The 15,648-nt window shown below is 42.3% G+C and overlaps 1 protein-coding gene across 3 annotated transcripts in view; it reads left to right on the top strand.

Annotated features, from left to right (window-relative positions):
* The window catches only part of TGFBR3 (transforming growth factor beta receptor 3), a 137,172-nt gene extending 130,507 nt beyond the window's left edge, over positions 1-6,665 (top strand). For all 3 annotated transcript variants that reach the window (XM_035123643.2, XM_035123646.2, XM_035123645.2), the window contains exon 17: positions 1,815-6,665. In XM_035123643.2, the coding sequence (XP_034979534.2) occupies positions 1,815-1,933 (119 nt within the window). In that variant the 3' untranslated portion in view covers positions 1,934-6,665. The remainder of the gene's footprint in view (positions 1-1,814) is intronic.
* Positions 6,666-15,648: the final 8,983 nt, after the last annotated feature.

The following is a 15,648-nucleotide window of genomic DNA, read 5'->3' on the forward strand; positions in this document are numbered from 1 at the left end:
AGTGGCAAAAGAAGTATTGCCAGAAAGCTGAAAAGAACTGGAAGCTAATAAACAGGGGCACCTGCAACTTTCCCCTAGGAGATTCTCTCAAATGCCATCCACCTTCAGAATTGGTTTAGGGCTGTTGTTACAGCAACCGCCAGCAGACCTATCAGCTCTCGATCCCTGTTTGTATGTTTGAAAATCCCAAGCTCCAAATGGCAACCAGGGAATGAGGCATGTGCCAAAGGAAACAGAGGAGGGCAAAGCTGGCAGAGAATAGGGAAGTAGGGACTGGCAAACCCACTCATTCAAATTCGAGCCATTTTTCCAGCCACATTTTCCATTTCCCACTAGTTGGTGGGCATCTCACTAGCCGGTGTAGATTTATTGCTGCTAGGCTCATTCTGTGTACTGCTCTGAATGGATGGAGGCCGAGGTGCTGCAGTTGGAGGCCATTGCAAATAATGTTCGTTCCACAAGCAGAGAAAAACTGGGTTCTCTCTCCCCCCCTCCACCTTGGAAGAGGAGGAGGAGGATGGAGAAACGATTTAATCTCCAGCAGAGATCGGTGCCACCGAGACAAGGGGGCATAACCCCATACTGTACTTGAAAGGGGGAAATGCATCTGTGGAAAGCTGTCCGGAGAAAGAGGAAAGGAAGAGGTGAAAGGGAGGGAGGGAGAAGAAAAAAACGAGACTATATATTTTTGGCATTCAGACTTTGACAGCTGTGCATGCCTTTTCCCCTGAAGACGAAAAGGTATTCATTCTGCACAAAGTTAAAACAAAATGTATACAGATCATATCTGGTGCACTGTGGTTGCTGCACAGCTCTGTGTAATAGTGGAATGGGTGACAGCAAAGCTGTAATAGGACCCAGCAGCTGGGAATATGGGCCAGTTTTGCAGTTTGCAGAGCACTTTCCTGGCAGAGACTTGCAGGGGCCCTATTAAGGGAATGGAAGCAACTGTATTTTCTGTGTTTAATATGGAAATAGGGTGGTTTCCCCACCCCCAGCCAGCATTCAGTGTTCCTAATTTTTAGTGCAGGGAAGCTCTCCCCCACCCCCTACCCCCAGCTTCCCTAAACATGGCTTTTTGCTTACAGTGATACAGGATGAAGTGACCCATTCAAGTGAGGAACTTGAGAAAAATCCCAATATGTGGCATGAACCCAGTTATTGCTTAGATGGTTTTCTGCTAAAAGGCACAGCAGTACATTATGCTGCGGAAAGCATCAGACTAAGTTCTGATCTGCATTGCAGGGAATGTATGTGCTTTTATGGATTCACACCAATAAAACTAACACATTTAAATAAGTGTTTTGCCATACCCACCTTCCACAAGATCATTCCTAATCTAGTCCCTCAAATACCGTAAGTGTTTCATGAGAAATATGAGTCCCTTCTCATGTCTCCAGCCGGACATTCTGCCCTATTTCTCCTCCTTGCTATCCCATCCCTTCCAGAGGCCTCTTGTGGAAATAAGTCATTTTACTCAATTTGGGGGAAAGGGTCACTGGGATATAGTGCAGCAAACAGAACCTTGAAAAGTCTGTACCAGGGGGACTTGAGTTTGCATTGTTGAGCTTTGGGGCAGAGTCCTATATTCTTAACACAGGGCTGTTGCGAGGACAAAATGGATGCTGTATTTGAGCTCCTTAAAACAATAGTAGGATATGAATGATATGCACATATATAAATTAGAATCACAGAATTGTAGAGTTGGAAAGAACCTTGAGGGTCATCCAGCCCAAGTGTGATCAAGAAGATTGTGGAGATGTTCCTTGTAATGCCAAACTTTTTCTCCCTCCCCTCCTGTTTGTTTCCACCAGGAGAACCGGCAGCAAGACAGCCGGTCCCCACATCCCCGCCGGCCTCTGAAAACAGCAGCGCAGCCCATAGTATCGGCAGCACACAAAGCACCCCCTGTTCCAGCAGCAGCGCAGCCTAACCCAGGGGGCATGATGCAAGCCCTCGAAACCATGTAGGGGAGCAGAGGTTCGAAAGGAGCTGTTTGTTGCCGTTTGCTTCAAAACGATTGGTTTGGATTCTTTGGCAGAACAAGGAAGGATTTTCTTCGTGTTCCTCGAACTTCTTGCAGCATGCTCTAGGCTCACACACGACAAAGCTATTTACAAACAGCTGTGGATTGTGCAGAAAACATCCGCAGGCTCTCGATGTGAGACACTAGTCGGTTCCCCAACCATAAACGCTGTGTTGTCTTGACAGAATCATAAGTACTAGGTTCTGCAAACGTCAAGGAGACACGAGGTGTTTCTGTAAAGGGATTTCAGTCTCATAAGCTGGGGGGAAAGGTTTTGTTCTCTGTCTCGTTTGATCCGGGGATTCCACCTCACCAGAACGAGAAAGCTTCCAGCACAGAGGATTACCCGTTGCCATTATCGCAATATATACATCTTGCTCGTTTCTGTGGTTTTTGAGCTTAACTCAGTGCTGTGTTTGGCCCACCATTATCTTGTCCACCACATCAGGGATTTGCCTTCGCCAACCTTTAGCAAACAGAAACTAAAGTAATGTTTCCATACATAACATGGGGTGTGGGACATGTGTTGATTTGATATTTCTGATGACTTCCGTATACGTCTGTTTATCCATCCCAAAGCCTGCTTGCAATCAGGATGCAACATTCAGTGCCATTTCAGTTTCTTAATTTATTTTTTATTAATTGGAGCTATCAACCTTTGCAGAGGAGTTAGCCCAAAAGTCTTTTACAGTACAATGTCTGCCACCTGCTACAAGTAGGCCAGCAATTTGCATACAATTTGCATGCAAAGCCACATGGCGCCAATGCGCACATGCTGCTCCTGCACATACAACGAGCATTTCCATTGTGTGTGCAGAAACTTCCCTGAAATTATGGTGAATGAGGGAGACCAGTATATGCCCCAGGTGCTGTGTCCATACTGAAAAACCCATGGGGGTGTAACTTGGGGTTATTGCAAGTAATATTAAAACCACATGTGAATGGTCAGCACTTGTGTGCTCCAAAGTGAGGTTGGCTATGGACCAGTTTTGAACCTTAGGCCCCTGAATATACTTCTGCAAATGTGGTCATTGCCAAAGTTCAGGAAAATATAGAAAATATAGTCCTATTTGTGGTAGGACTAAGCCTTTTGGTTTTTTGATTCACAGTGATCTAGAAGCACATTTTTAGATCTGCCAATGAGTGCAAGTGTTTCTAGTTGTGACTTGGAGACAACTACGGCTCTGTGTTTTCGGACTGTTCTACAAAATATACATAGATATCATTGTCTTTTTTGCTGTATATAATCTGCAATTAGCTTACTGTTATCGAAAATTCTTAGGTCAGAGCTTCATTCTTTGCTTCTTCTAAGTTTTCCAAAATTTTGTGGTGATTTTTTTTTAAGCATTGAAAGGAGAAAACTATTGAGCTAATTGTTCTGTATGACTCACCATGAATAGGAATGGAAGGGTTCCTTAAAAGCCCCTTTCTGGTTTGTATCCAGTTGCTAGTTAGTCATCGCAACGTTGCAATTGGATATCTCCCAAAGTAGCATTTGGAATGCAAAAAAGAGCAAGCCGGTACTAATTTTCATAATATTTTTTATAACTCTCGCCTCCCGCTAGCCTTAAAGTACCTTACCTCCCAAATGAAAACCAAAGGTTGCAATTTGAAACTGTAGGAATATTGAGTTGTCGTTTTGTGAGCTGAAACAGAGTCTCCTGAATCCTCCTCCTTGAAAACAAAATAAGAGATATTCTCCCTTTGCAAACAGTTCACATAACCTTCAATGGATATGGCTTTTTTGTTTTGTTTGGCCTTGCTGTAGCAGGAGGCACAGCGGGGCTTTGCTGAAGCAGGTCAGATCTCTCCCCTGGCTTCCGGGGCCCATCTGAGAGGTGGCGGAACGCCATTGTGGCACGTTCCAGCTAGGGGGGAAAGCCCTGCCTAGATATAACACAGGTTCAGTTCCTCTGTTGCCCTTAACCCGAACCACCCTTTTAGCCTATTGGGTTTTACACTGGCAAAAGTGACAAAACTTCACAGGGGCTGGTGAACCGACAGAAAAAAAGGCTCTTGGCCTATTCGTAATATATCAAAAATAAATAAATTTGAACTTGCATAATTCACATTCTCAAAAGTGTTTGCGGGGTTGGATTAGTGAGAGGTATGTGGATAAGCAGTATGCTACCTGTGTATTTAAAAAGAATGCGCTTTGCCTAACCTTCAGCTGAATGTATTAGATAATCATATTCTATGTATGAAAACCTTTAAAATGTCTTCAAAGAAGACTAGAGTCTTTTAAGTCCATCATAGCTATATTTTACTACATTAAATGTGGGCACAAGTATAAATATATATTTAAATATAAGTGGCTTTATATAAGATGTTTAATTTCAGTTACTGTGAATTCTACGGTTTTATACGCTCTTTCTCTGCCCTCCTCTAACCCTCCCCCACCCCCCAGATTTTTTTAAAACCAGAGATATTATTGGAAGTATTATAAACTTGGTTGTTGGAATGAAAGGTTACATTTTTGTGTAAAATAATTAAAATAATTTTGTGTAAAATAATTAAATGTATATTTTTGAGAGAAAGAGATGCTGCATTATCAATATTTCTATCAAAATTGACTGAAAACCTAGATCTATATTTACGGACATACAAAACCAAAACAGGCAATATTTACAAGCAGACGAATGACATTTTTCTAGGCTTATGTTCAAGAATAATTAATTCATTGACCGTGATGCACTTAATTGTGAATGCTTCAGAATGCTCACTTTATTGCCGTATATACCAATTTTTATTATACTTACTTAAATGGAAAGTTCTGGAGCTAATGGAAAATTTCTGTTGGTTAATTGACAGTAGAGCAAATGCCAGGTGCAAATGATATCCCTAAAAAACATTTATGCTGCTTATGCAGTTATTTGTTCATTTGCTTTGATCCAGAGATATGTGTGCGCTAGGATGCATAAGCACATCTCTGGTTCCCATGGGTTGCTCCAATAGACTGGAGGAGCAAAAGGCATGTGTGGATTGGATCCGTTCCCGGAAATTAATAGGAAGTTCTTGTGAATGAGAGAATTCCATACCTGCTTTGCAGCTCTGTGCTCATCACTGGTAAAAGGTGTAAACCACAAAGCCATTTGGTTCAAAGTATTGCTGTTGTTTTCTAGGGTGAGCTGTCAAGTCCTTATATTAGCAATAGTGGAGGGCTGAGTAATGCTTTTTTTTAATAAACCAGCCATGTACTAAGAAAGGGAATTTATGAACAGATACCTTTGCCGTAAGAGAGAACAATGGTTTCTTCCAATGCCATTGAAGTCTATTTTTATGCTACAAATGTGAGCTCTACATTTTGAAGTCCTTTATTATTTCCTTCTTTTCATGTTTGATGTTGTGTGCTATTTCATTTCATGTTGTATAGTAGTGTTTTTGAGAACTTTGCATTGTCTCACTGACAAAGTGTTAAACTGTGCAAGTGGCTAGCCTGCACCTCGGTGTGTCCAAAAGGAAATTTATTCCATTATGAGTTTCACATTTCAGAATGATTTTGGAAGTTCAAGGATAACATAGCTTCTGGGTCACCTCTAACTACAGGGTTTAGAATTCAAAGTAATTATGATGTTAGTGAGGCAGGGCTTTCCTTTGCAGAAGCCATACTGATTCTTCTTTGGCAAAGCTTGTTCTTCAGTATATGCAACAAACTTAATGTTAATATCATCTTCTAACAGTTTATTTGTCTAGGGAGACAGGTCTCTGATTTCCTGGTTCCCCCCTCCCTGTTTCCTTTTTAAAATTCTTCCTGCATCAGCTACCTTCCAATTTTGAAGGCTGATTTTAATAGGCTGCATATTTTTGTTGAAAGTTCAGACATTTCACATTTGAATTCTTTAAAGGCTATCAGGTGAATGCCCGGGCAACTTGTTAATTTGGAATTTGACATCAGCTTTTGTTACCACCATTTGCCATTGCTCTTCAGGCACCCTTAGTAAAAAGCAAGGCATGTCCCTCACAACACTTTCCCGACCGACACCGATAGAAAGAATTCATCCTGTTTTTTGTCTCCTCCTCCTTTCATACCCTATGACATACATGGCTGATTTCCTGTTTCAGATACATTAACAGATCAAGATATTGGATTTTTTAATGCTATAGCAATTAACTCCTCATATTCCTCATTTGCTTGCCTTATCATCAACTTGCCTTTGCACAATGCTTGCCAGTGCGAGGGAGGTCCCATCACATAACTTAAGCTACTAAAATTGGGAACGCAGAATTAAGGTTTAAGGAGAAATGATTTCTCACTTGTCAAGCTGTTTCCCCACCCAGAAACTGCATACACACCAGAGTACTTTGCTTGTTTTGCCCTTACAGTATCTAATCACTCACGTTTGACTTTCCAATATCTTTGCATTGAACAGCTGTTACTTTAAGGTCACGTAAAGTCAACATGTCACACATTGTGTAGGGTTGACACAGGTTTAAAATACTGTAGATAAGTCAGAAATTAGATTGTTACAACAAGAGAAGAAAAAAAGCCCATGTAAAAATCCATATAAACTCTTTTTTTTGCTCTCTGGCGCCATCTGGTGCATCTACGCATTCACATTGTATTATTGTGACGAATGTAGCTGAGTCCAGAGTTCTGTGTATTACTTTGAAAGAGGATTGTATGTTGATTCTCCCCCCCCCCCAAAAAAAGTTTATGATGATGTGTTCTTGTCTTTTCTATGTGCATCTACCTCATGCTTCAAAAGAAGACCCTACTGCTGATTGTAAGTGCAATCCAACAGGTATGGCGGTTTGGCATCCACCATTCATTCCAATGGGAATTATGTAATGCTACTCAACAAGGCCCATTGGAATGAATGGAGGAGCCACAGCAGTCACCTGTCTCGGTTTGCACACTGTGTGAGAATAAGTGTAGATTTGTTTTAATGAGGCAACAGTTGTCCTGTTTTGTTTGTCTGTCTTGGGGTGTTCATGAAGCAACTGAATCGCTATCCGGGCTCTGCCATTTCCAAAACACAATACGCTTTATCTTTTTTTATACAAGAATATAACTTTTTTTAACTGAGCGGGAGAAATATGCCTGCTAATCCCTGTGGCCAGTATGAGCACCCCATTTGTCTTTGTTTCTGTAGTTTGTGTGTATCTCCAAAATAAATAAATAAAATCTATAACTGATAAGTTGTACAGTTTTGATAATGCCCATGCCATGTTACCTTGAATCTTCTCTGCTTAATAAAGTTATAACAATTATTAATAAAATCTGGTGTGTGTGTGTGTTCCCCTAAACAACAAACTGTTCTGAATCGTTTTGAGCTCTACCTTACTGAAAGAGGGCTCTCAAATCATACGTTTTGCATGAATGTTAATAGCGGATTTGAACACTCCATAATGTGTTGGAATAGCGGGGGATAGCGAGTGGCCCTTAGTGAGTTGTGCTGGAATCCTTCTAGACCCAAAAGGGAGTTTAATTAAGCATATCTTAGCACTGTATGGTTAAAGACCACAGCAGCATTCCCAACCGTTTTTTCTATTACTTATAGGCGCATCAAAACACGCTCCTAACTAGTCATCGGGAGCCTCGTGTGAAAGGCAGAGTCACTTCTGTGATTGGTTGCCAGTACAGATTGTTTGTTTGTTTGTTATACCCTGCCCATCTGGTTGGGTTTCCCCAACCACTCTGGGCGGCTTCCAACAAAATATTAAAATACAATAGTCCTTAGGTATTAAAAGCTCCCCTAAACAGAATCTTCCTGTTTGAAGGAGAAGGTTGTGTTAGGGTTGCCACATTTCAAAAAGTAATAATAATAATTTAAAAAAACAGGACACACCCTGGAAAGATAATTGTTAGAGCTTTTGGGGGGGCTGGACATTCAAGGATAGCCCAGGCAACGTCAGTTTAGATGGCATTGGGACAATCTTGTGAGATCACTTTCAGCTAGCCACATGTTGCATTTAGAATCAATCTTAAGTCACGCTGATTTCGACACAGCTTGCTTCCACATTTTGGCTCTGCGTTTAAAATGTTTAGGGCTCTTAGCAATGTGCTTTCATGCCACCACCCCGATGAATCATGAAGTCATTTCATAATAAGACACAGACCATTGCTTGTGTAGTGTTATAGCTCACAGAGGCACAGAAGATATGTACGAAATAAGCATGGGAGGCAAAGGAGCTTTTCCCCCCTCCTTATTAGAACATCGTTTTCTTCTCCAAGTTGGAATTACGATAAAACATAAAGCCTGTCCTTCAGCTATCTTGAAGACTTATTCATTTATGCTTTTAAGAAACGTTGCGTCATGCATTTAAGGAGGAAAAAATATTTTAACAACCAGCTAGTTCTGTCGATTGCGTGACTCAAAAATGTTATATATTGAAAGCTCAGTATATTGCGAAAAGAACATAAGTTTTAAAAGTGTCATTTCCTGCCATACACTTGTGAATGAAACCAACATTTTGGATAACAAAGACTATTAACCTAGTGTCGGTTGTGAGAGGAATATAGACCAGACCCTTTCCACTCTAAACAAAGTTTTATATATATAGTGCAGCACGGCCAGGACCAAGGCAACGTACGAGGCCAATGCTTTTTTTCTGATAAAACTAGAACAAGTCATTCCGTAATTGTACAGCTGAAATTTATGGGGACTGCTTGCTGCCTTTGTTTTCGTTCTTTATTCCCAGCGCCTTAACCTCAGAGCAGACCTTCTGAACTTATGTGCCTTTACATGGATTGCATAGTGCGCCTACGAGCAGAAACCAAATTACGTCACCCACCTGCCTAAAAAGCTCAGAGCTTACATTTCTCTTTCATGGATTTTCTCATTTAGTGGAAAACATAAGGGAAATCTTTGCAGCCAGTGTGGAAAAGGAGTTTAAGCCGAAGCAACGTTTTTCTCCTGCGATGGCACAAACAAATGATTTTTGCATCTTGCCCACCTCTCATTTTGTCCACTGAGTCTTTTTCTTTTCACTTCGAACTACGTTGGAAAACAAGCGCTTAATAGAAGGTTGGGAAAGCCTGTGAACTGAGTTGCCATTTGATTGTTTGTGTAACTATCAAGTTCTCAGAGTATTTATATCTAAATTTTAGAGGGGGAAAACTTGGTTGTAGTTCTGTTTTCTTTTTATAAACCTTTTGCTGGTTGCTTGTTTTCCATTATAGAATGACAACACGGTTCCAGGGACTAAGCCACACACTCCACTTTATAAATATTGTTGAAACAAATACAGGATTCTATTTCATTTAAAAGAATAATGGATATTTTTCAGCGGAGGGAACCATTCCTAATTGCTAGGCCCTCGGGATTCCTGAGTGGCTAGGACCTGCCAGTCACTCACACACTACGGAAGTACAACACAGGCTTGCTGAAGTCCATCCCCTTCAACATTTCTCCAATGAAAATAGAGATGTCCTAAGGAAAAGCAGGACATTCTGGGATCAAATCAGAAACCAGGATGGCTTCTGTCAATCCGGGACCGTCCCTGTAAAATAGGGACACTCATATCCTCCAACATTTGATGAAAATAGGGACGTCCCATTCCATAATGATAATTTTTACTATTTATACCCCACACATCCTACTCAGTTGTTCCAGACACTCTGGGGTGGTACATAATAAAACATTAAACATGAAAATATCTTCCCTATACAGGATTGTCTTCAGACGGCTCGGCGGTTGGATAATTCCATACCCTCTAAGATTTCTCTGATGAAAATAGGGACATCCCAAGGAAAAGAGGGACATCCCGGGATCAAATAAGAAACCGGTGCGGCTTCTCTAAATCAGGGACGTCCCTAGAAAATAGGGGCATTTGGAGGGTCTGGAAGAGTCTAGCCCTTCATAAAGCCATATTTTCTATAATGTGCAGTTTTCAGCATTCCAGGTGTGGAATCTTGTTGAAGCTTAAAGGTAAAGGGACCCCTGATCGTTAGGTCCAGTTGCAGACAACTCTGGGGTTGCAGCGCTCATCTTGCGTTATTGGCCGAGGGAGCCGGCGTACAGCTTCCAGGTCATGTGGCCAGCATGACAAAGCCGCTTCTGGTGAACCAGAGCAGCACACAGAAACTGTTTACCTTCCTGCCAGAGCAGTACCTATTTATCTACTTGCACTTTGACGTGCTTTCGAACTGCTAGGTGGGCAGGAGCTGGGACCGAACAACGGGAGCTCACCCCGTCGCAGGGATTCGAACCGCTGACCTTCTGATTGGCTAGCCCTACCTAGGGTCTGTGGTTTAGAAGCTTACTCGGGAGTAAATTTATACGTAAAAACTTCTCAAAAGGGTTTGCACAGAACCAAGGGAAGTGTTGGATGGCAAAAAAAACTCAAAGGGGGGGGGCAGAGGGTCTTGGCTGATCTTATGGAAATGCAGTCTTTCAATGATCCTGTGACCAAATAAATCCAATTCAAAACCTGACCTTAGACAGACAATTGCTGAACACTGAAGTTCTACTTTTGACAAACAATTGCTTTTACTGGAAGAGAGGTTGATTCTCCCTTTGGCCACAAAGTCACAATACTTCTTAGGATTCCTTTGTATTCAAATAATATATTCACCTACTTTTTATGCCCTTTACGAATAAATGTGTCGAGGTGTTTGTGTGTGTTTGTGTTCGTACGTGTATGTATGCAAAGCCAGGAGATCAGGACAATAGTTCCTTGGAGAGGGCTGTCTATTCCAGCAGGCAACTCGTGGGATTGCCATATTTCAAAAAGTAAAAACCAGGCACTCTATTTGAGCTTTCTTTTTAGGAAGCCACCCAAATTGCTTTTTTTAGACAACCCCCAAAGTTTTTGAGCTCCCCCCCCCTCTTACCCATTAATGTCTGGACGTATGGCAGCCCTATTAAAGGCAATCTAAGTGAGAGCAAGTACTTGGGCTTTCTATTGGCAGGGGGCGGAATGGGTTGGCCCAGATGTAAGGAGGCAGCGATTTCCATCCCTTCCTGTGTTCATCTCAAACGACATCTATTCTGCTGGAAGGGACGCAAGTGGCGCTGTGGTCTAAACCACTGAGCCTCTTGGGCTTGCTGATCAGAAGGTCGGCAGTTCAAATCCATGCAACGGGGTGAGCCCCCAGTGCTCTGTCCCAGCTCCTGCCAACCCAGCAGTTTGAAAGCACACCAGCGTAAGTAGAGAAATAGGTACCGCTGTGGTGGAAAGGTAAACGGCGTTTCCGTGAGCTCTGGCACTCGTCACAGTGTCCCGCTGCACCAGAAGCGGTTTAGTCATGCTGGCCCCATGACCCAGAAAGCTGTCTGTGGACAAACGCCGGCTCCCTCGGCCTGAAAGCGAGATGAGTGCTGCAACCTCATAATCGCCTTTGACTAGACTTAACCCTTCAGGGATCCTTTACCCCCCCTTTTTTAACCTTATTCTGCTGGAGTTCTGCTAAAACCCACATTCTTGGTCTTGCTATTGTCTGTGGCTAAAAGCAATCTAATTCCAACAGGAGGGAAATGTTTTTTTAAAAAAAAAAAAACCGACGTTGAAAATAATTCCATCCTTTACATAGCATTTCTGGGTGAAAACAAAAGCCACCATTGTCACTGGACGTGAATGCAAATTGCGGGAATTTGTGCTCGCACTTCCATTTCGGACAGAATTCTCCGACATTGTCCCGGTCAACTCTGATCCTCTGCAGGAGGTTCCTGAGCAGAGAATTATTGGTAGAAAGAGTTCTCCAAATGTAGGAAGCGTGAAAACTACTTCAGCTTATGGGTCAGGACTCAGTATTGGGCCACAGCCTGGCCCTTAAGTGGATTGCATCAGCAGCACAGAAATACATTTAAAACATAAAACAGTTGGCAACTTCTAGAGGACAACCCCATGGTCGAATGGAATTGCTGTCTAAATGTACATTTTTATTCTTACAGTAAATACGTCATGCTTAAAATCAATGCACAGCTGCTGTGGTTAGTAGTCCGTTCCTGACATGCTCACCACTGAGTTAAGTGGAAAGGCAAGGAAAAAAAATGTTCACTGCTCATCCGGATTTTGGGGTCTTCCTTAAAAAGCTCAAGAACTTTCTGAACCATTAGAATAAAACCGGATTTTCTAATGGCGTAAGTATATAGAGGAAACATTTAACCAACAGTCACCTTTATACAAACATTCAAGTGCAGCTGTTTAATGAGGTCTTTAAAGTTATGGCAAGGAAATCTTTTAAACGCATATTGAGGAAGTTGTGGAAATGCAGGGAAATAGGAGAATTAAGGTCCTTGAAGTGCTGCATTCGGATTCCATTCTTAGACCAAGGTAAAGTTGTCAAACCAAGACACCGTTTCCGGTTTTGCAGAGTTTGTAAACCAAATGGTTCTTAAACTGGACTGTTCTTAAACCAAGGTACCACTGTATGTCATAACACTGCAGGTAAATTCTAGGATTGCTGCCCAAGCCTACGGCGTCATTAATTACAAACCCCAAAATCTTGGATCCCCTCGAAACTGGTTCCAATTTTTTACAACCTTTTTGCAGTTTAGCAGCAAAAAACCTCCATTTTGCAGTGCCCCCTCCCAAAAAAAAATCTGGAGAAATGGATGCTCAAACCCAGGGGATCACAGGATGACCCAAAACCCAACGTCGTCTGATTCACTCCAAAATGGTGCCGAACATCGGCAAAAGACTTACAGCAGCTTTTTGCAGCTGAAAACCAACGTTCTGCAGCAGCCCCAAAACAAAGTCCTCGACACCCTAACCGGCAGGAGTCACAGACTCACCCTAAACCTGACATTGTTTTCGCTGTGGGGTCATTTTGTGGGGAGCCGTAAAATGTGCGCTTCTCACCGCCAAATTTTGCAGGGAGGTCTTGTTGGTGCTTTGCACCATTTTGGAGTGAGTCGGATGATGTCGGGATTTTGCCGAAACCGTGAAACCCACAGGTTAGGGCGCCGAAGGCTCCTTTTTCGGGCCACAGCGATACGTGGGGTTTTCACGGACAAACATTGCAGGCGGCCTGTGGCTGGTATTTGGAACCTCTTTGGAGTGAATCAGATGACATTTGGTTTTCGGCATGCAGCAATGACAGTGTGCCCTAGAAGTGGACTCTGGGCCTGCACGATTAAGTCCCAACACCCACAGCATCCACACACACGCACACTCCCAATCGCCAGGGGTTTTGTTGACAGACTGCTTCATTCAGGAAACACATTTGAGCTCCAGATGCACTTTAGGGAACCAGACGTTCCTACTGGGTTTGGAATCCTGTTTTGCTGGCGGGACCTGTGCACAACACATCAGTCCTCCCCAAGCTCCTAACTCATTTGCCATCTATTTTGAATCAACGTCTCATTTTGGGGAAGCCAGCTTCCAAATGTTAAAAGCATTTGCTTTCTGTCCTCCTGGTGCACAGGCCATCCTCTCCCATTCCTCCGCCTGCTGGGCTTCTTCTTTTTCTCTCCGCATTTTTTATTTCAAGAAAAACCTAGGAAGGATTGCAGATCATCACAGCTGGAGATTATTTCAGACATACCCTGGCAGTTGGCTGCCTCTCTCCTTCTTCTCCTTCTTCTTCTCCCACCCAGTTCCTCCCCAGATAGCATGGTGCCATAGTTTGGTACCATACAGGAGCTACATCTAGAGGGTGGGTTGGTGGTGAGTCCTTCTCAGGGGTGCTGACAGAGCTGTAGTTTGAGGAGCGAGTCCTAAGTTTGGAGAAGGGGAGAGTGAGGAAAGAGGCACAACACTCTATACAGCTTGGAACCAGAATGCTTACAAGATAATTTCACCTCTTATGCACCTCACCAGTCACAAGACTCTGCAGGAGAGGACCTCTTCTAAACAGCATCTCATCAGGAGGTCTATCCCATACAATGTAGGAATCAGGCCTTTAGGGTGGTGGCTTCTACTTTTTGGAATGGTCCATTACATATCAGGCAGGGGAGATTTCTATTATCTTTTTGACCCTTATTGAAGACTTTCTCCCCTTTTCAACAAGCTTTTACCCTTATCCCAGTCCCAGTCTAAATTGTATTGTGTTATAGAAAATTTGGGGTGGTTGGTTTTTGCTGCCCAATTCCCCAAGGGGCTGAGTCCCCTAAGTCCACGATTGGTCAGAGATGAATGGATGAATGCAGGATGCAGCGAAAGCAAGGCAGATCTTTACTTTTCTGTTGCAACAAGAAACAAGCAAGGAGGCAAGAGAGACCCTGAACGAAGAAGAAACAACTCTTTTAAGGGTTTGCATTTTGGCGTGGAGAAGGAGGACACCCCCTCTACAAACAGCCAGAAATTACATCACACATAAGATGGGGTTACTGTGGCTCAGGCAGGGTGATATTCCTGAAGATTTAGCAAGTTTTACATAGTTCCAGACACAGTTTACACAAAACGTTAGCATTTGATAAGACAATCAGGATGCCGGTCAGACATCCCTCAAAACAGAGCATCTGGGCAAACAGTGACAATTAATACGAAGGAGGTTCATAGATATAGCAGAGGGGGATTAAGGAGGCAGAGGAAATATTTAGAGTCTTTTAGGAGAGCTAAGATGGCTTTTGGATTGCTCTCCTGTACTATTTTAGACATGTGGTTTATATACTTACGGTATGTATGTGTGTTCACCTTGTACAATTACCCACATTTATACTATATTTGAGACCTTGGGATTCCTATAACATATGCACAATTGTTTCTCGTTGTCATTGTGTTTATTGATAAATTGCTTCAGGGTTTCTCAGGACAGGAGAAGCTGTTTGTAAATAAAATGAAATCAATAAAGGGCTAGAAGGTTTCTTTGCTGTCTGGATCTTGAAGAGGGAAAGCTCCGGCCATGGCCAGATCTCTTGGACATGCAGGAAATTTAAGAAATATGGTCCAGGATGCTACATCCAGGGGATTTTTAATGAAATGCAGTCCAACGTGCTCCATCGTCCCAATACGGCAGGGCTGTGCATATAACAGCACTAGTTCAACACTAAGACTCTCCCAAGAATAAGAAACTGTCATGGAAATTTAGGGATGAAACTGGTTAAACTGTAGAGATTGTTTATCTACTATTTGGGGTGTGTGAAATTGTCACTTTGTTCTCTCTGGATTCAGCTAGCTTGGTGAAGAAAAAACATTATATATGTGTTGTATATGTGATATAACATTGTGACACCAGATGGCACTGTTTGAGTCCTGTCTTTCCCTACCAGATTTCCCTGAATGAGTTTACAACGCGTTTAACTGAATCGCTTCTTCGATGTGACTAGATCCAACCTCTGTATTTGGACATACAGTAACCATGATTATTTCGGAGATAAAGTAGCAAGTTTGGGTCTATGTTTTAGGTACAATTGGACACCATTTGGAATCAAGATGGCACACCGAACCTTTCAAAACCCTATAGATTTGCTAACCACTGATTTCACAATAGCATTGATTTTTATTTTATTTTATTGGCCTCAACATGCCTGAGCAATACTCTAAACCTACATCTTTGTTTAGATTTCTTCCTAAGGAACATAAGCAATACAAAACACTGTAAGCAAAACAGGATGAAAGCAGGTTGAATGCTCATTGTCATATAACTTCCCTGTAAACAAATCAGAAGAAATGCCCCATAAAAATTGGACATAGGCTAATCACCATGCAAGTTTTGTGTAAGCAAATCAGGTTGAATACTAAATAAGCAGCTTGTCTGCAGGAAACAAAGGAAGCTGACCAGTGATAGGAACTCA

This window comes from Zootoca vivipara, chromosome 7 (assembly GCF_963506605.1).
Source record: "Zootoca vivipara chromosome 7, rZooViv1.1, whole genome shotgun sequence".
NCBI lineage: Eukaryota > Metazoa > Chordata > Lepidosauria > Squamata > Lacertidae > Zootoca > Zootoca vivipara.